Source organism: Musca domestica, unplaced genomic scaffold (genome assembly GCF_030504385.1).
Source record: "Musca domestica strain aabys unplaced genomic scaffold, Musca_domestica.polishedcontigs.V.1.1 5, whole genome shotgun sequence".
NCBI lineage: Eukaryota > Metazoa > Arthropoda > Insecta > Diptera > Muscidae > Musca > Musca domestica.
Genome location: NW_026712346.1, coordinates 5,839,030 through 5,859,767, shown reverse-complemented (window position 1 = coordinate 5,859,767; position 20,738 = coordinate 5,839,030). Strand labels below are relative to the sequence as shown.

General features: G+C 35.9%; 1 protein-coding gene across 1 annotated transcript in view; it reads left to right on the top strand.

The window, feature by feature from the left end:
- LOC101895336 (monocarboxylate transporter 13) overlaps positions 1-20,738 on the top strand; it is a 76,877-nt gene that overhangs the window by 33,527 nt on the left and 22,612 nt on the right. Inside the window, exons 3-5 of the mRNA XM_059128249.1 lie at positions 12,788-13,021; positions 13,077-13,203; positions 13,262-13,441. Coding sequence (XP_058984232.1) covers positions 12,788-13,021; positions 13,077-13,203; positions 13,262-13,441 — 541 coding nt within the window. The remainder of the gene's footprint in view (positions 1-12,787; positions 13,022-13,076; positions 13,204-13,261; positions 13,442-20,738) is intronic.

The window sequence follows — 20,738 nt, the reverse complement described above, 5'->3', positions numbered from 1 at the left end:
AGAATTCGGATCTTAGCACTCGGGTCATCAATTGATTACCACCATGTAAAGTGATCTTATGAGTGAATTCGACCAACAATTTGCTAAGGGTAGTTCCGTGTGGTAGTATTATGGGATGTCGTTCGCTATATGTAAGGGCTGGAGATTGAACTAATCTGCCATTAGCTCGAATAATACCCTTTGAGTCGAGAAACGGGTTTAACGTCAATAGAGGGCTAGATGGAGAAATTATGCAGCCACCGGTAATGTAACAAACAACACTGTTGCGTAAAAACATAGCATCTTTGATGAACATTTCTGGCCCCCGAATGACAAGTGTTTACATTCATTTTTGAAATACAATATTGTTCTTTATATTTTTGGCATATTTTTTATTGGACCGGCAAACACGTAACCCAGTTGGGTATCATAGGCCAGGACATCTCCAATTCCAGCCTCCTTGCACTCGTCTTTCCTTATGGCTGAGTAAACGTCAGCACCCAGTTCCACATCGACGGGATTGTTGCCTCGGGGATCAGGGTCGGCTAGGGCGCAATTTCTGAAACTTCTTGTGGGGTCCTCGAGGATCGGGTCCGAGTAAATGCGCCTGGGCAAATCTTCGATTATCAAGGCATTGACTCTAAGACTCCAGTGGCTGTTTGTGCGGCGGGGCGAAACCGTAAAGGTGGTAAATCGCTGCCCTTTGTAAATCCGCGATTGTAAGCCCAATCTACGGAAAGCCGCATACGATATTTTGGACATCGTCGCTGATTGGCTGATTAATGCCCTTATCATGGTGTACCCCTCTATTTTGTCAGCTTTGATGTGCACCATAGCCGTTGACACAAATACCAAATCCCACGCAAAGTTTGGTGTTGTTACAACTTCCACGTTTAGAGATACTTCCTCCAGCTGAGACGCCCCGTGTAGCAGCGTATGATGCCGATTGTTGCACCTCCTGCAACCAGTCAACGACGGACAGTCAGGGGCCAAATGACTTCTGGCAAGGCAATTTCTGCAGTACCCCCTACGCTCCACAGTCTCATAGCGCTGGAAGGGGGTCTGGTGGCGAAACCTCTCGCAAGCACTGAGGGCATGGTCCTCCTGACACAACCCACAGGAGTACTGCCAATAGCTGGGTCGTTCTTGGCGTTGGCGGGATCTTGCAGCGGAGCGGCTTCGTTGACGTCTTTCTGGCGATGTGGAACTGGGTCTGCGGTGTCTATGAGCCGGTCTGCTGGGAATGGGTTCGGTTGGGCGTCTGGGTCTGCTAGAACTTCTCGCTGTTGGACGTGCGGATTGGTTGGGACTGCGGCTGCGATCATCTAAACGACAGTCTTGATTGGGCAAGTAGGCAGCCATATCTGAAAAAAACCAAAGGCGAGTACTATGTTCTTTTTTAAGTAGGATTCCGGCTAGTCAGTCGGAAAACAATTTGACAATTTATGTGATAGGTCTGCTAATGTTGCCACTTGATGTCCGTAAGTCTACAACCCTCGTATTCTGATCGCTACCGAGATATGTTTTTGCAATTCGACCCAACTTCCATTCATTTGGAGCCAACCTATCGTCCTTTATGACTACTAAATCTCCTTCTTTGATATTCTCCTTTTCACGATTCCATTTAGTTCTTCTGTGAAGTTCGTGGAGATATTCTAATTTCCACCTATTGCAAAAGTATTGTGAAATAACTTTGAGTCGTTTCCAACGATTTACTAGACTAAGATCTGTGTCGGAAATGTCGGGTTCAGCAGGAGTAAGAATTGATGTTCCAATTAAGAAATGACCAGGAGTTAACGGGGAAAGGTCATTTGGATCATCGCTACCAGGACTTAAGGGTCGCGAATTAAGGCAGGCTTCAATTCTTGCTAAGATAGTTGTAAATTCTTCAAATGTGAAATTCATTTTTGGAATACTTTTTCGCAAATGCATTTTAAACGATTTAACGCCGGCCTCCCACAAACCGCCCATGTGCGGAGCGCCAGGCGGGATAAATTTTCAAGTAAGATTTTGATTGAAATTGTTTTGGATTGTGCTACTTTGAATATTCTTCATGAAAGCTAATCGATCTCGCTTTAATAGATCGACCGCTCCCACAAAATTGGTTCCGTTGTCGGAAAATATACAAGACGGACAACCTCGCCGACTTATGAATCTGGAGAAAGCGGCGAGAAAGGCATAAGTAGATAAATCGCTAGTTGGTTCTAAATGTATAGCCTTGGTGGCGAAGCAGACGAACAGGCAAACATAGCCTTTTGTAATAAAGCAAGCCCTTCCTGAATAACTTTTAATATTAAAGGGTCCTGCAAAATCTACCCCAGTGTTTGTAAAGGGTCGAGACAGAAAAGTACGTTCGGGTGGCAGCGAGGCCATTATTTGAGTTTGGGTTTGTTTCTTGTGAATTAAGCAGATTCGACATTTTCGTATAGTTTGTTTAACCAGAGATTTGAGTCCAAATATCCAGAATTCGGATCTTAGCACTCGGGTCATCAATTGATTACCACCATGTAAAGTGATCTTATGAGTGAATTCGACCAACAATTTGCTAAGGGTAGTTCCGTGTGGTAGTATTATGGGATGTCGTTCGCTATATGTAAGGGCTGGAGATTGAACTAATCTGCCATTAGCTCGAATAATACCCTTTGAGTCGAGAAACGGGTTTAACGTCAATAGAGGGCTAGATGGAGAAATTGGAGACTTTCTCATTAGTGAATTATATTCATCTGCATAAACGAATTTTTGTGTACAAATTATGCAAGATCGTTTTCCATCTTGGATTTCGGCTGCGGTAAGATCTATTGATGAGGAGCGAAGATTTTGCCGATTTGCGCCAGTATTTTTCCAAAATCGCAGAGCATAGGCGTATGATCGGTAGACTTTTGCCAATGATGAGAAATTTTTTAATGGATCATCTCTTTCTTGAAATATAGTCAGAACTTTTACAGCTTTAGCCTCTAAATTTGTGTCGTTTGGGATATCTTGCGATGGCCAACGATCTTTTGGCATTTTGAGCCATTGAGGTCCATGCCACCAGAGCTCATGAGTCGTTAGTTCAGTTGGAGAACATCCACGACTAGCAATGTTAGCTGGGTTGCTTGCAGAGTCAACATGTTTCCAGTTTTCTTGCCCAACATTATCAGATATTTCCGAGACTCTATTTCCCACAAAGGTGCTCCAGTGACAAGGAGGCTTTTTTAACCAGGCCAAGACGATAGTAGAGTCTGTCCAAAAATGTGTTGAATATTTTGATATTTGTAGACTGTTTGTAATAGATTTTGCTAATTTGGAAAGTAATACTGCCCCACATAATTCGAGCCTTGGTATTGATAGTTTTTTGATTGGTGCTACACGAGTCTTTGCTGCTAATAAAAAGGTGTGTGTGGTATGGTCAGTTTTTTCAATCCGAACATATAGCGTTGCTCCATACGCGCTCTCCGATGCGTCACAAAATCCACGAATCTCAACAGAAGCATCTAGTGTAAACTGTATCCATCTTGGAACTCTGAGAGATTTAATATCATTGCTATTTTTGACAAAGTTTTGCCAATTTATATGGGTGATTTGTTGCATTATCAGTTTTGCTACGACCACTATTGGCGCTAGCCATCCGCATGGATCAAACAATTTGGCTATAGTTGATAAAACTTCTCGTTTTGTGTAAATGTTTTTGTTTTCCACGGTTGGAGGTGTAAAAGTGAAAAAATCACCTGATATATTCCATCGAATTCCCAACGTTTTCGTGGACGCATCTTCAGAGATATCCAACCAGTTAAGAGGCAATAAATTTTCTTGTGGAATATCTTTTATTATTGTATGATAATTTGAGGCCCATTTCATAAGTTGAAATCCAGCGGATTCGAGCGCTGCTACTAAGTCCTTCCGAGCTTTTATAGTCTCCTCGATTGTGTGTCCACCCGCAAGTACATCATCCACATAAAGATTTTGTCTTATAATTCTTGCAGCTCTTGGATACGAATCTTGAACATCATCTGCCAATTTCATAAGAGTTCTCAGTGCCAGAAACGGTGCGCAATTTACTCCAAATGTTACAGTTAGTAATTCATAGTCTTCAACTGGGTCTGTTGGAGATTTTCTAAACAGAATTCTTTGATATTTTGTTTGAGTTGAATCCAACAGTATTTGCCTATACATTTTAGTAATATCGGCGTTAAAAGCATACTTAAAAAATCTCCATTTTAGAATTTGTAGTACCAAATCTTGTTGTAAAATGGGTCCCGGAAACAATATGTCATTGAGACTTGTTTTGTTTGATGATGGGCAAGAAGCATTGAAGACGACTCTTAACTTTGTCGTGATTCGATCTGGCTTAATTACTGCATGATGTGGTAGATAATAATTGGGCATTTCTTCTCTTTCATCCGGATTGATCCTCCGCATATGACCAAGTTCTAAATATTCAAGTATTGAGGCATCATATTGTTCTTTTATCTCAGGCGTTTTCATAAGTTTTTTCTCCATTCTGTAGAATTGATAGAATTGGCGATGTTTCGGAAATTTCCTAATTCTTCGCATTTTTTGAATGGGAGAGTCACCACATATCTTCCATCCTTGTTTCGTATTGTTGTTTCAGTAAAATTTTGTTCACAAAATTGGTCTTCTTCTGACCGTAAAACTTTTTTAGGGGTCTCTTCCACCTCCCAAAATCGTGTAAGTACTTTCTCTATTGATGTTGTATTTAGAAGTGATATTTGTTTTCGTTGAAGAGTGCTTCCCGGTATGGGTCCTCCAACTATCCATCCAAATTTGGTTTTTTGAGTTAAAATTGATCCAAATGTTCTCATCGGAGTTCCAAGTGTGAATATTAATGATCCTATGTCCATTCCAATAAGTAAATCAATGGGTTGACTAACGTAAAATTTCGGGTCAGCCAGTTCTAATGCTGTTACATCTCGAAGTTGTGATTCATCTAAGTTTAGTGGTGGTAGATTTGAAGGTAAATTCTTTAAAACTGGAGCCCATACTTCCAGTTTAAAGCTAGGGTCGTATTTGGATCTCATAGTAAACAAGCAAGATTTCGTAGATGTTTCGGCTACAAATCGACTAAGGACGGTGATATGAACTAGATTGTTCCTTGTGGGTAATTTCAAGAGGTTTTTCATCTTCTCAGAAATAAAAGTGGATTGTGATCCTGAGTCTATTAGAGCTCGGGCATCGTAAAGTTGTCCTTTGGTTTCAATTTGTACTATTGCTGTGAAAAGTAGAGTTCCTCCAGATTGTTGCTCACTAATTCGCTCATCTTGGAGGGTCAAAGTGGTAATAGTAGTTGGTTCTAGGTTGGTAGTGGACTGTATGTGAGTTGAAAGAGCAGCAGCACTGGTACTAGGTTGTGCTTCCACTCGAGCTAGGTATGTGTTTGTGGTTTGGGTTTCCGACCCCTTGTGTAACAAAGTATTATGTCTCATAGTACAAATACGACAACCAAAGCGACTTTTGCAATCTCTTACTCCGTGGTTTGAAGACAAGCAGTTGTAGCATAAGTGTGACGTTTTCACAGTGTGAATTCTGTCATTTACACTCTTTTTTAAAAATTCGCTGCAATCCCTGATAAAATGATTTGATTTGCAGACTTGACATGTTTGAATATTTTGTGATTTATTTTGTTGAGGTTGTGCTAAGTTGTTTCTTCCTCCAAAATTGGTTGTATTTTTTGCGACATTTGTTTGAAATGTTTTCAAAAATCTAGGTTTATTGATGTTATTTTGCTTCTGTTGAGCAAATTTTGATGTTGAGGGTTTTATATTCCCTACAGATTCCAAGGTTTTGAATTTGTTTGTTAAGAAATCGTCAAAATGTTCCCATTTTGGTATTTGTTTACAATCGCTTAATGAGTTCTCGAATTCTTCTAGGAAGCCTCTAGGTAATTTTGTTGAGCAAATGTATATTAAAATCGGATCCCATCCTTTTACATCGACGTCAAGCATCCCCAAGGTTTGAATACAGCTATTTACAGTGCGTTGTAGTTTTTGAATAGTGTGACTTGAGTCTGTAGAAACACCAGGTAGATTAAAAAGTGTTTTAATTTCTTCATTAATTTGCATCCTTTTGTTTTCATAACGATCCGTAAGATTTTTCAACGCTAGTGCAAATCCATCATTAGTTAGTGGAACATGCGTTATAATTTCTCGTGCTTCTCCTGCTGTCTTTTGAGTCAAATGGAATAACTTTTCGACATTACTTAATTTTGAATTGTTTATGTAAATTGCCGAAAATAAATCTCTGAAAGTCGGCCATTCTCGATAACCCCCTTTAAAAGTGTCTGTGTCGCATGGCGGCAGCCGTGATATTGGCGTAAAATCCACTTCCTTTCCTTGCTGTGACATCTCTGAATCTCTTTTCATTTTCTCCTGTGCCTTTTCATCCAAAATATTTTGAATTTGTCCATTTATTGAACTCAGCGCCTGTTTATATGATCCCATGGTATCCATATAATGTTTCCTCAGTTTATTTTTGTCGATGGTTTTTCCTCCTTCCTCTGGAACATAATCACGGCAGTCTAAATATGCCCTTTTCACCTGGTCCCATGCAGAATCCAACTCCATACGTGTTGTCTCCAAAGTATGAACCGTGTCATCCGGTTTGGTTATTGAAAAAATTGAAATGTAATCCTGAAGATCGTTGACGCAGTTTGCGAATTTTTCGCTTAGGGTCTTATCCATCTTGATGACTGAGTATTAACCTTTACCGAAATTTTGTTGTTTGAAAAAAGGAAAGGCAACCCAATGAAAAGGATTGACTTGGAATAAGATTCAAACTTTTATCCAAATTTTTATTTTTAAAAAATAAGGATAAGCTATCTTCTTCAATTTGATCAACGAAATCTATGTTCAATTTTTGGTTGGGTCGAATTATATTTCGTTTTGTTCCAAAGACTTGAAAGTTCTTGCAAAATCCCAAAAACTTTACTTTGTATGAGACGCCGAAATAATTTTGTTTAAAAATGTTTGCTGGGTTGTCCAGAGAAGTCAAACTCAATCAAGATATACCAAGGTGTCATAAAATATCTTGAAATCCACTCACAGGGATATTTTATTTTAAGAAAATCCAGAAATAATCAATATTATTCCAAAAAGAATAAAGATGAGGATTGTACAGGCAAAAAAAACGCTACAAACACGACCAAAAGATTTTTGATTTTCCACCAACGAGGGTTTTTTCCCAGCAGTAAAATTGTAGAAAATGAAAATTTTCAATAAATATTTCCAAAAATGAAAAATATTTTCTATTGAAATAAAAATGTGTGCTGGGTTGTCGAACAAAGAATCCTCAAAAATATTACCATAAAATTGCAGGAGTAATTTTAAATTTTGACGAGACAAAAATATTGCTATGAAAATTTGTTTGAAGCAACAAGTTTTCTAAAAACGCTAGGTAATTAATTTAAAATCACAAGGTGCTAGTATTGGGTCAAGTTCCACAAAAATTTTTTTTCCCAGAAAAATTCCAATAATTTGCAAAATTTTCCAAAAAATTTGTATATCCCAGCAAAATGTTTGTTGTGTCAAACTCCAATTAAAATTTCCACAAAAATCTAACTTTTTTTGTTCAGCAAATTCTTTCAAAATGTTTGTTTTAGCAAAAAGCAAAAAAAAAAAATACCAGCAAAATATTTCTGCGAAAAAATCCAGAAATAAATTTTGGGTCTCAGAAATGTTTTTCTTGATTTAAAAATTTTAAGATATTTGTAAAATATAATAAAAATGTGTTATATTATATATGGGATCGATTTTTTTTCTTTTGTCTGTCCACAGACGCCAATCTAATTTTTTTTTTTCAAAAATCCCGACAAAAAATTCTAGGTTAAGTATTGTTTCATGTCCGTCCACTAGACGCTATTATTTGCAAAATCCGTCTGTCCACCAAACGGTTGCTATGTATTTCGCTTATGTATTTTTGTGACGCCAAAAAAGTTAAAAATATGGCGATTATATATTTTTATGTGACGCTAGATTTTTTTCCAATATGGCGTTTATATGTGTGTCAAGTGACGCCAATTTTCCAATAAGAATGTTTTTTCCAATATGGCGTTTATATGTGTGTCAAGTGACGCCAATTTTCCAATAAGAATGTTTGATTTTTTTCAATATGGCGCTTATTTATTTTTTGAACTGCACGTTCAGCAAATTCCAATATTATATATTTATGTGTATGAAAATTCGCGCTATTTTATAAGTACTTATTGCGCTTATGTGAGTCTATATTTACAAAATGGCTCCAAAAAGGGAAATTTTCTCAAAAAAGTGTCTTAGAGGCAACGCAGCAACTTTAAAAAGTGTCAACTTGAGATTTCAAGATATGGGAATCTTCGGGTCAATGCAAATATTGAGGATTTGCCGGCTCCCGGTATGCCCTTTATGTCCAACAAAATAAATTTGATTGAGTACTCACTTTGATTTGGCCTTTGGGTCTCAAAAAATTCGTTGTTGTAGTGTTGCTCTTGTTGTTGTTACTATTGTTGTTGTGTTGCCGGAGTCCTTCGTGGTCTTCTGGCAGCTTCCACAATTTTGCGTACTTCTGGATTTTGTTTGGGTTTTTTGTGATATTGTGTACTGTCACTTTTTGTTACACTTTTTATTGTTGTATTTTGTCTTTTGTGTAGACCTTTTTTTATTAACGAAAAAATAAAAAATTTAATTAATTTTTGTTTATTTTTGTAGCACTGTGTAATTTCTTTTAGTTCTGTAGCACCGTGTAATGTCACTTTGTATCACTTTTTAATGTCACTTTTGTAGCACTGTGTATTTTCTGTTTGTTTTGTAGCACTGTGTGTTGTCCCTTTTTTGTAGTAAATTTGTAATATATTTGTTTGTTTAATGTCACTTTTTTGTAGCACAGTGTATTTTCTATTTTTTTTCACTTTTTCTTTTGGTTGCACTTTTTGTTAATTTATTTATTTATATTTTATTATGCACTTTTGTTTTTGTTTCACTTCACTGTGTCTGTCCACTTAATACTTTGTTTTTTGTTTTTAATATTTTAAAAACTTCACTTTATGCTCCGGCTCTGGAGGACCAAATGTTTTTTACTTCACCTTTTTTTTATTTTTTTTTCTTTAATTAAAAGATGTTGTTTTTATTTACGTTTTTTCGTATTTTTTTATTTCAATGTTTAAAATTCAATTTGCTTCGTTCACACTTTTTTGTTCTAGTTTTAGGTTTTTTTTGTTCAATTAATTTTTACTTTTTTTGTACAATGTGTTGTTTACAAATTTTTTGTTTATTTGTACTTTTTTTTGTTCAATTGGTTTTGGTTTTTTGTACAATGTTTTATGTTTTTTGTATGATGTTTTTTTTTTTGTTGAAACTTTGTTTTTTTTCTGTTTTTGGGCACTGTTCACTTCGGGGGGAAACTTGCGTACGCGCTTTTAAATTCGAGACAGAACTCGTCTAACTCCAATTTGCATCGTCACAGCAAACCTGTTTTGGCTGGTGACGATGCTTATTTATTTGAATTCAGCATTGGAATTTACCGGTGGCTGCATATATGTGCATGTGTGTGTGCATATGTGTCTAATATGTACATCATTTTTTTATGGTGTTATTTATGCAGCCACCGGTAATGTAACAAACAACACTGTTGCGTAAAAACATAGCATCTTTGATGAACATCATCCATTTAAAAGCGGTCGCCATCTTGGATTTCAATTTTTATAGTATATTGTATTCTGCTTTTTGAGCCCTTTGAAAAATCCTACGTTATCCGCCAATTTGGGAGCAGCCGCCATCTTGGATTTCAATTTTTTATATTATGTTGTATTCTGCTTTTTGACCCCTTTCATTTGATACCCATATTGATGGGATTAATAAAACTTGGATTTATAATGATAATGAATAAACATAATTGCATTGTCACCAAAATCCAAAGTGTATACAAATTTTCGGATTAATCGGTTGTCAGGAAGATGGTGAAATTTGAATTACTAAATTTGACACAAGAATAAATAATAAAACAAACGGGGTGAGCTAAATAAAACCTTTTAATGAAACAAATTCAAAAATTTTCAAAAAACATAATTATTATAATACTTTAATGCGTCAACAAACAAATACCTCGGTTTACCAACGCGTGAACATGCCAGAAACAGCTGAGAAAAATTTACTTTTACGCCAAATTCCGTCACACCTTCCATATTTCATTGAAATAGGACGTACGTAGCGGGAGCTACACCCAAACCTCAGCCGATTTCAATATAATTTGGCAAACGTTTTTTTGGTACCAAATTTCGTCTTTGTCCGAGTTTCATTGGAATCGGGCATACATATCGCGTTGGGTGCATCAAATATGTGAAATCGGCCGAAAATATATATAGGAGCAATATCCAAATCTGTACCAATTTCAATATAATTTGGTGATTTTTTTATAGTTTGGCGCATTCTAAATTCGGAGACTGTATCTGTAATCAATCAATAGATATGTGCATATAAAATCTAAATTTTTGGGAGGTACCTCCGATTCTGATGCTATACCTCCAGTTTCAAGCGGAATTTCAAAAATGTTACTTTAGGTGTAGTGTACCTGGACATTTTCAGGAAAATCTGTGCAGCGGTTTTCGAATGTATAAATTACAAACCAACAAAAATACAAACATTTCCCTCTTTTATAGATATTGAAGTTAAAAAATATGAAAAATAAATTTCAATGGCGGTCTGAAGCAATTTTTCACAAAATTCCATATCAAAAAAACAACTTTCGATTTATAATTTTTTTTTCCATTCCACTGTTCCAAAAGAAATTTTGAGTAAAATCGGACGAGCAGTTCTTAATTGATGTGTTGGTATACTCTTTTTACGCTATTTTTTTATAAATAAAGTATAATAAATTAGAAATAGAAAGGACCAGCCGTTCTCAACTGATTCAATTACCAACAAACAAAAATTAATAATATTAATATTAATTAATATATATATATATATATATATATATATATATATATATATATATATATATATATATATATATATAAATATGTATATATATATATATATATATATATATAAATATGTATATATATATATATATATATATATATATATATATATATATATATATATATATATATATATATATATATATATATATACATATATATGCTACCTGAACCCGGTGCGCTTCGCTACCCCTTCTGATTTTATATGCATTCAAAATTGTATTTACGAATATATGTTGGTTAAAAAATAAACATATTTAAAAATTAAAAAAAATTATTGCATTACGTTAATGCGTACATAACCAAAACCATTAGAAAAGCAGTAACATGACATACATACACGAAGGGTTTGTCCTTCGGATTTATTTATTTCATAGCAAATACCAAACGTGCGGTAAACTGCATTCTTTTGAAGTTGAGTGGCATTTCTATTGCAATTAATGAATTCGAGATAGCAACATACTTCGTTGATCCGATTTAAATATAATTTAAAAAAAAATACTTTTACACCAAACTCCGCCACACCTTTCATATTTCATTGAAATTGGTGCGTCAAATATGTAAAATCGGCCGATAATATATATATGGGAGCTATATCCAAATCTTAATTAATTTCCAATTAATTTGTCACATTTATTATTGTAACCAAATTCTGCGACACATTCTGAATTTCAATGGAATCGGTCATATATATCGTGTTTGGTGCATAACATGTATGAAATCGGCCGAAATATATATGTTAGCTATACCCAAACATCAACTGATTTCAATATAATTTGACAATTTTTTCTGGTGCCAGATTTTGTCTCTCTCGCTTTGGGTGCATCAAATATGTGAAATCGGCTGAGTATATATATGGGAGCTATAATCAAATCTGAGCGTATTTGAATATAATTTGTCAAATTTATTTTTGTACCAAATTTAGCCACTCATGCCGAATTTCATTGGAATCGGAAATACGTATCGTGTTTTGTGAATAAAATACATGAAATCGGTCGAAAATATATATGAGAGCTATATCCAAATCTGAGCCGATTTTAATATAATTTGACAAATGTATATTTGTTTTAATTTCCGCTACACATTCCAAATTTCATTGAAATTAGAGATACATAGCGTGTTTGGTGCATCAAATACATGAAATTGGTCGAAAATATATATGGGAGCTATATCGAAATCTGAACCGATTTCAATTTAATTTGACAAATTCATTTTGGCTCCCAATTCCGTTACTTATTTTAAATTTCATTACAATTGGAAATACATATCGTGTTTGGTCCACCAAATACATGAAATCGGCCGAAAATGTATATGGGAGCTGTATCCAAATCTAAACCGATTTCAATATAATTTGGGAAATCAATTTTTTTGATAAAATCTATCACACGTTTCAAATTTCATTGAAATTGGGGATACATAGCGTGTTTGGTGCATCAAATGCTTGAAATCGGCCGAAAATATATATGGGAGCTATATCCAAATCTGAACCGATTTCAATATAATTAGACAAATTTATTTTCGGATTGAATCCCGTCACACATTCCAAATTTCATTGGAATCGAACATTCATATTGTGTTTGAGGCGTCAAATGAACGAAATCGGTCGAATATATATATATATATATATATATATATATATATATATATATATATATATATATATATATATATATATATATATATATATATTACGGTTGTGTCTTGGCTAGTTAAATATGGAATTTATCGTATCGGACGTTCAGACATATTTGAAGTCACACCCACTTTGTATTTTTAAAACTAAGATGTAAAGAACTATTTTCAAATCGTGAAATTTTCCTAATATATGACTTAATAACTTTGAATTCTATTTTATATTTTCAGTTGCTCTCTTAAGTTCAAAATCAAAGGATGAAATCATCGAGTACGAACTCGTCCCACCCGATGGTGGTTGGGGTTGGTTAGTATTGGCTGGTTCTATGATGGTTAATATTTTAATACCTGGAACAATAAAAAGTTTTGGTGTCCTCTTTGTTGAATTTCTAGAAGCTTTTCAAGCATCCCCTGCCACAGCTGCGTGGATTCCAGCTTTATGTTATTTTTTGTATAGTTCGTTAGGTAAGTACAAGACAATATGTTGAAAGAATAACTATACTAAACATATGTTACACAGGTCCTGTTTCTAGTATTCTTTCTGTAAAATATTCATACAGGACAGTGACACTACTTGGAGGAGCTTCTGCTGCTCTTGGAATGATACTATCATATTGGGCATCGTCTGTAACGTATTTATATATAAGGTTTGTTAAGGGTGGAAAATAATTAAACACATAATATAAATGATATCCCAAATTTTAGTTACGGCCTTTTAGTTGGAATCGGTGCTGGTTTATCTTTCCCCCCTACAGTATATATTGTCACGTCTTATTTCGTGAAATATCGTGGACTTGCGAATGGACTATGTATTTCTGGAAGTGCTTTAGGATCTATAATATTGCCACCTGTTTTAAGGTGGCTCTTGGAAACATATGGCTATAGGTAACATTTATATATATTTGTTATATATTTTGGAATAAGAGCTATTTATACTATCATATAAATCTGTGCATGTGAATATAATTCATACCACCAAACACAAAAATCGTGCATTGCTTTTACAAGGAATATAATGCACAGGGGGGTGATATCACAAAACACGGAGATTAATTGAAAAATAAAATTCGTCTTTTGGAATAAATGTTTTTAAATTATTATAGAACACTAAATTCTACATCAGTACCGAAAATTTTAAAGTCATACCTTGTTTAGTTTTCTAATTACACAACAGTGGCAAAGTTAAGAAAAATAGTTCCTTTTTTCGCAAGAAGGAAAAAAAATTATCTTTGGTTTTTTTAAAGTGCAATAATTTAGTTTTTTTTTCTCATCAAAAGTGATCATTTGAAATTGAAACATTGAATACAGTGTTTTTGAATAAAAAAGTTTTAAAATAATGATGTCAAAATATTTTAAAAATTAATTTAAAATATTACCATATTGTCGCCATATCTGAAAAGTATATGGAGTTTTAAAAAAATAATATCGAGAAGGTCTTAAAATTTTAATTTTGTATTTTAGTATGGAATGTCATCATTCATAATCAAAAAAAAAAAAAAAAAAAAAAAACTCATGCCGTTTATGATTAATTTAAAAAATGGTGAAATTAGTCAACTGATTCTGCGGTGAATGTACTTTGATCTAGTTCTCTGTTTTATTTGTTTTTTTTTTGCTCTTTATTAAAAAAGTTTCTCTTGCGTTTTTATCCTGTTATTAACTGAAATTCTAAACTATATATAAAAACGTTCCAGTCTCTTTAAAAAGTCATTGGTGAGGTTACTTGCCTCACCCTCAATTTTGACTAATGATCCAATTAAAGACAATGAGAGAGATTTAGGGGAGGATGATTTTCCTTTTTCAGAATTTCGGAATGCTTAATTGCCAACCAATTTTGTATACATATTTTTTATAATTATTCCTTTCTCATAAAAATATGTATTCTTTTTGTCTTCAGATTTTAGAAGGTTTTACAAAGGATAAATTATTTTTCTGGCTTTACTCAAATTTTGGTTTTTTATAGGCAATTTTTGTAATTTTTCCTTCCTTCCATTGGGAAACAAAATACCAAATAATAAGTTTAAAAAAACTGCGTCTGAAACCCTCAAAATACCTAATATTAGGAAATGGCATTATATGTTTTCCATGGAGAGATTTCCAAAATAACTAAAATTTGGAAGTACCGCTATACATGGTCAATATCTAAAATTTAGAAGCGCCGTTATATATGGTCAATACTAATAGTGGATTTATCTTCACAAAATTTAGCAGGCAGTGATTTTGTCCGCTCCGAACTCAAAATGTCAAGATACTCATGATTGGGTGTGAAATTGTGGCCGAAACCTTCAAAATACCAAAAATCATGAAGTAACGCTATCGAAACGTGGACCGTTATGTCATATTTTTAATGCCAAACATATTAGAAGTAATATGAATGTCTGAGCAAAATTTCAGAACGATAGAATGCTTCCCTGAATTAATCTCCGTTGTTGGGCATCTCACCCCACTGTGCGTTGTATTGAACGTAAGAGAATTGTTATTTTTATACCCTCCACCTTAAAAAGGAGGGTATATTAACTTTGTCATTCAGTTTGTAACATCCCTTAATATACGTCGTAGACCCCATAAGGTATATATATTCATGATCAGCATAAAATTCTAAGTCGATTTAACAATGTCCGTCAGCCTGTCTGTCGGTCCGTCTGTTGAAATCACGATACAGCCCACATAATTTGACGTAGAGCTTCAATTTTGCAGAACAATTTATATTTTATCTAGGATGGTTCGATATTTTGATAATCCTAGTCACACCCACGAAATTGTTTCAAATTTGGTATTTAAGAAGATTTGGTTGATGACAATTCTTGATGTATAAAATTGTCTATAGAGGTTCCCGTTTTTGTATGGCCCCCATATAATGGCCTCACCCACTTTATTGTTTTTTTCAAAAGTTTAACATCATTATCTAAACGGACTTACTGGTATTTGTAGTTTAAAGTGGAACACGATTGGATTCAGATACTTTTATATAAAAGTATTTCTTTACCCAATGGTGGAGGGCTTTAAAAGTTTTGCTCGGCCGAACTTAATGTTTTTTACAAAATTATAAACAGAAGTAATTTTCTTAATGAAACAGAAACAATGTCCATTTAGATAAATTCGAATTTACCTAGCGAAGACACAAACCGCTGCTTTATTTGTGCTCCAATTAACAGATTTGGCTAATATTTTATCAAAGTTAAACGAACTTTTATCTGCATGGCAGCGTACAAAAACAAATGAAACGATTAACGTACCGCCAACTCAAAGTCACAAACTTAAAATGTTTTTTTTTTTTTCAATCATTTTGTTCTCTAACAAAAACCACAAACATTTCCATGACAGAGGTACACAACCAATACGATTGTCATAATGTATTTCGGCAGTGAGTTTTTCAGCTGTATCGTTTGCCAAAGAATCGCCATGAAACGTTTTCAAACGTTTGCTGTCAGAAATTATGTTATTCTAAGTATTGTTTTTGAACTTTTTTCAATTGTTTGCTGGACATAATAAATTAATGAAAAGGATTTAGTTTGTACATTGTTATAATGTACTGTTTCGTTTCCAATTTTCCATCATCCAGCAGTGTATATTTCCGTTTTGTTTCCGTTTGCACGCACATATACAAACAGTACGAAATACAAAACAAATCCCGTTATCGTAATATCGGTTTTGTTTCGTTTTGCGCTCCGAGAAAATACAGAACGAAACTATTGTAAACTCCAATGCGGGGAAAATGGGGAAATTCGAAGCAAACCAGATCTAAAACGAAATAAATGCGGGGTTAGTTTTAAATATAAAATTAAGGAAAAAGCCAGAATTTATTATTAATAAATAAAAGGGAGTTGGCCTAACGATATTACCTGTATTTGCACAATTACGTGGAGATCCTTCGTTCCAATCGGAGCGATAGAAGAAAATAGACTCTCTGATTGAGAAGCAAGGCGGCGTTGGCGCCAACGTTTATCATTTACCATGTAAATAGGCGTCATTTAGGCGTTTTCAATCTAAATCAAATTGCCCCAATAAAAAATCTTCTGGTTTACACGACTATTTCGCCTGAAATGTCCGACATCGCGCAAAGAAGACAAGAGTTGAAACAGGCTTTTATTGTAGCCAAAACGGTAGGTAATTCTTCGAACGTGAATTTTATTTTCGAGAATGCACTTTGAAGGTCTTTACTCCAGCCTCCCAAAACCCCCCATGTGAGGGGCACCAGCCACGATAGGCCCCTGATCTGATAACGCGGAAGAAACGGAACCTGTACTTTCTTACAAGAATTCTCTAAAACTTATTTAAATGACTCGCGAAGTTTGTTCCATTATCCGAAAAAATGGAACGGAGACAACTTTGACGAGCAAGAATCTATGCAACGCGACCAAGAAATTAGCAATCGACAAATCGGACACAGTGAGGCGACAAAACCGACCAGGGTATGATTTCATATCAAATGAACCTGTGAAGTCCACGCCAGTATATTTGAACAGCGATGCCAACTTAATGATTTTCGCTGCTTTTTAGACCCCCCAAAACGCCAAAATAGTGGGCATAGCGCGAAACGAAAAAAAGCACTGAACGTACGTTTTTCTTACTTTCTGTTAGTGCTTTTAGCGCGTTTTAGATTTTCAAATTTGGCAATGTTTATACATTCGAATATTTTGATAGCATGGCATCTACTTGTCGCAAGTTCTTTACTGCAAATTCTTTACGTGTCTTTCATTCCTGTCATTGAAGTTATTTTTTTTACATGTAACTCTTTTTTAGTAAACCAAAATAAAACGAAAAATTTTGTGTATTATAAACCAATTGAAGAAAAAGTAAAATGAACTAGAATAAAACGAAAGTTCATACATGTCTGCTTTGTTGTACGAGTTTACAGAACTTAAACTGCATTTGAAGCTATGTGTTTAAGGATGAACATTATTGTTTGTAAAAATGTATATGTCTGCAAGTTTTAACTACATGTAAAAAGTATTTTGATGATTTTAGCCACATTTTCATTGGAATTGTCTAAAATTCTACACAAGAAGATCTTAGTGAGTACTTTACCCCCTGAAATAGAATTGTCTATATATGTTCACAATATCGTATATCCTCCATATATTGGCATCTTTGATATTGGGTATTTTTAAGATTTTAACAGAATTTTTAATGGATTTTGTTTTATTTATTTTTTTTTTTTTGTACATTTATTAATTCGTTCCAAATGGTGGAGGGTATTCAAAGTTCGGCACGGCCGAACTTACTGCTTTTTTACTTGTTTTAAAATATGTATGCCCTATACATGAAATGTTTATATAAGATACGACCTAAACAGTATTTATTTAAAAAAAGTGTTTTATTGACAATTTTTGCATTTGGTTTAGAAAAAAAAAAAAAAACATAACGCTTTTTACGCTTTTTTAAGGAAAGTGTTTGCGCCATTTACGCTTTTCTGGTTTTTAATTACGCTTCTAGCTCTCAAAATGTTGGCAACACTGTATGTGAATGGCCGATCAAGAGTTTTTGTTTCTGGGGGAAGTGCAGCCATGAATTGACGGCAAGTGGATTTTTTCAAAAAATGCAGACCTTCAACGCTTTACTACCAAGCGGATGAGATTTTTCATACGAGAAATCCAATATTCCAATCTCAGAGTACGCAATATCACAAGAATAGCACCGTGTGCACATTTCAAATGAGAAATAAGAAATAAATAAGACATCTAACAACGTAGGCAATGATGCGAAACGCTCTTCAAAGGTCGACGAAAAGAAAGTAAAAATGTGATCGAAATATTCTCATTTCGTTTCTCATGATGATTCGACCATACGGATTTGCTTTACCTAACCAAATAGAACCGTGCCACCATAGGCGGGAGGAAGATAATTCTAAGGGAGACATAACTCGACTTCCTAAATTTGCGAGATTATCTTCGGATTTGACATGATGCCAATTGTCATTGCCAATATTTTCTTGTATCCGACATACACGATTTGCAAGCAATAAGGTCCATGTGTTCAATAATAAATTTGCCTAAATTCAATAGCTATCTCCCGAACAATGGTTTTCAGTAGAACTGAATCCAAAACTGCTCCAAAAAGCTTTAAAAAGGACAAGTAAATTGATTTAAGGGAGCGATCTTTGTTTTGCACGAAGGCAAATGAACAAAATGTTTTCTATCTGGAGACTCAACACTCATATAGACTCCAAGTCGTCAGAAAAGACGTGAAGTTCAGCAGAAACTCCTGGAACATATTGAATCCATGATTCGAAGAGCCTTTTCCAATCAGCCTCAGTGAGCCTTTTTCAATCAGCCAGAGTGAATCATCCCAACCAACGTTGTCCAGCCAATCTTTCAGCATAATTATCTTCGCTTTTACAGTCACTGGGGCCAACCAACTAACGGCAATCCCACGGCAGCGGGTTCTACGATACCGGATTGACCCGAAACAACAAGATTCCAGTTTCGGCCAGCGGCTGCCAATCCAGTATGTTTGTGTTTGTTTATTTTTCTGCATTGGGAGCAGCATATCCCGGAATGCTTGCTCCGGATTTTATTGGTCCGTGCCGGGATTGAGGAAAACCCCGGACCTTGGTTCTGCTCGGTTTGTCAGAACGTCATCCACCACAGATCTGTCTCGGTGCGATGTAATGGATGCAGAAAGTGGGTGCACTTCAAGAACTGTTCCGGATTAAGGCGTTTGCGAGACTACAGCGAAAGGGATTATGTTGCGACTTGCTGCAGTAACGTAGTCCCCAGCGAGTCCTCTTCTTCGTCGTTCTCGTCAGAGACGTCGTCGGAGTATGGCACTCCACCGCAGTCTCCAGAACAGCAACGAACACCGCAGCACCTAACGCCACATGTTGCTGTTCCAACTCCGGATTGTGCATCATTCTTGCAATTCAATTGCAACGGACTTCGAGGCAAAATAGATGAGATAGTGGAATTTATGAGTCGGAGGAATATTAAGATCGCAGCGGTGCAGGAAACCAAGCTGAATGAAAATTGCAGCCTACAACGTTGTTATGGTTACAACGTACTAAGGAAGGATCGCACCAGAAGTGGAGGTGGGGGATTAGCGTTCCTGTTACACCATTCTGTTCAGTACAGACCTATCTCGCTTGAGCTAGTCTCTAGTGACCCATACATAGAATGTATGGGGGTAGCAGTCAAGTGTGGAACTGCCAAGGTAGAGGTGCTTAATGTGTATATCCCGCCGATTAATAGCTGTGAACCGCGTTATTTGCCTGATATTAGCCCATTATTGGTAGGCAATAACCGCCTGGTACTAGGGGATTTTAATGCCCACCATGAGTTGTGGCATTCCGTCCTAGGTAATGGCCAGAGGGGATCAGCGCTGGCAGAGCAGATTGACTGCTCCACATTCTGCACGGTTAACGAGGATGCCCCCACCCGAATAAGAGGAGAGTGTCACAGTTCGCCAGACTTAACCATAGTGTCACCCGGTCTGATAAATTACGTGACTTGGCAACCCGTCATTTCTCTTGGCTCAGACCTTCTCCCGATAATCGTCTCCATAAGCAGGTCGCCCGATTTCATAACCTCTGAACGCCGCACTTTCCTTAACCATGGGAAAGCTCACTGGCCAGAGTTCAGAGAATTCACCAACCGCCACTTCAGAGAACTGCCCAACCCTTCTGATGTTCGGGTAGCAGAAAGGATTTTCCGAAACATCATCAGAGCTGCAGCCGCTCGCTATATACCTGCTGGTCGAATACCCGAGATAAGACCAAACTTCCCAGCAGAGGCAGCGGGATTAGCAAACGAGCGTGATGATCTCCGTCGTACCAACCCTACTGATCCTAGAATCAGTGATTTGACTGTGGAAGTCAACCGGTTGGTACAGGAGCATAAGAGGAAAAAGTGGCTAGACCATCTGAAGTGCTGCAACATTGGAACCGATATGAGTAAGCTGTGGGTAACGGTTAAGTCGCTCTCGAACCCTGGAAAAAAGGATGATAGGACCTCAGTCACTTTTAACGACGTAACAGTGACTGATCCGAAGAGGTGCGTGGAATACTTTAACCGACAATTTGTCGAGCACCCCGAGAGCGATAGGGCGAAGCGAAGAGTACTACGTCGTATCAGATCTCTTCCCGCCGAGGAGGAACCACCACAGTTTACGATGGGTGATGTTGCAAATTTCATCCGTAACGCTAAGTCATCCAAAGCGTTGGGCCCGGACGGAATCTCAATGGTAATGT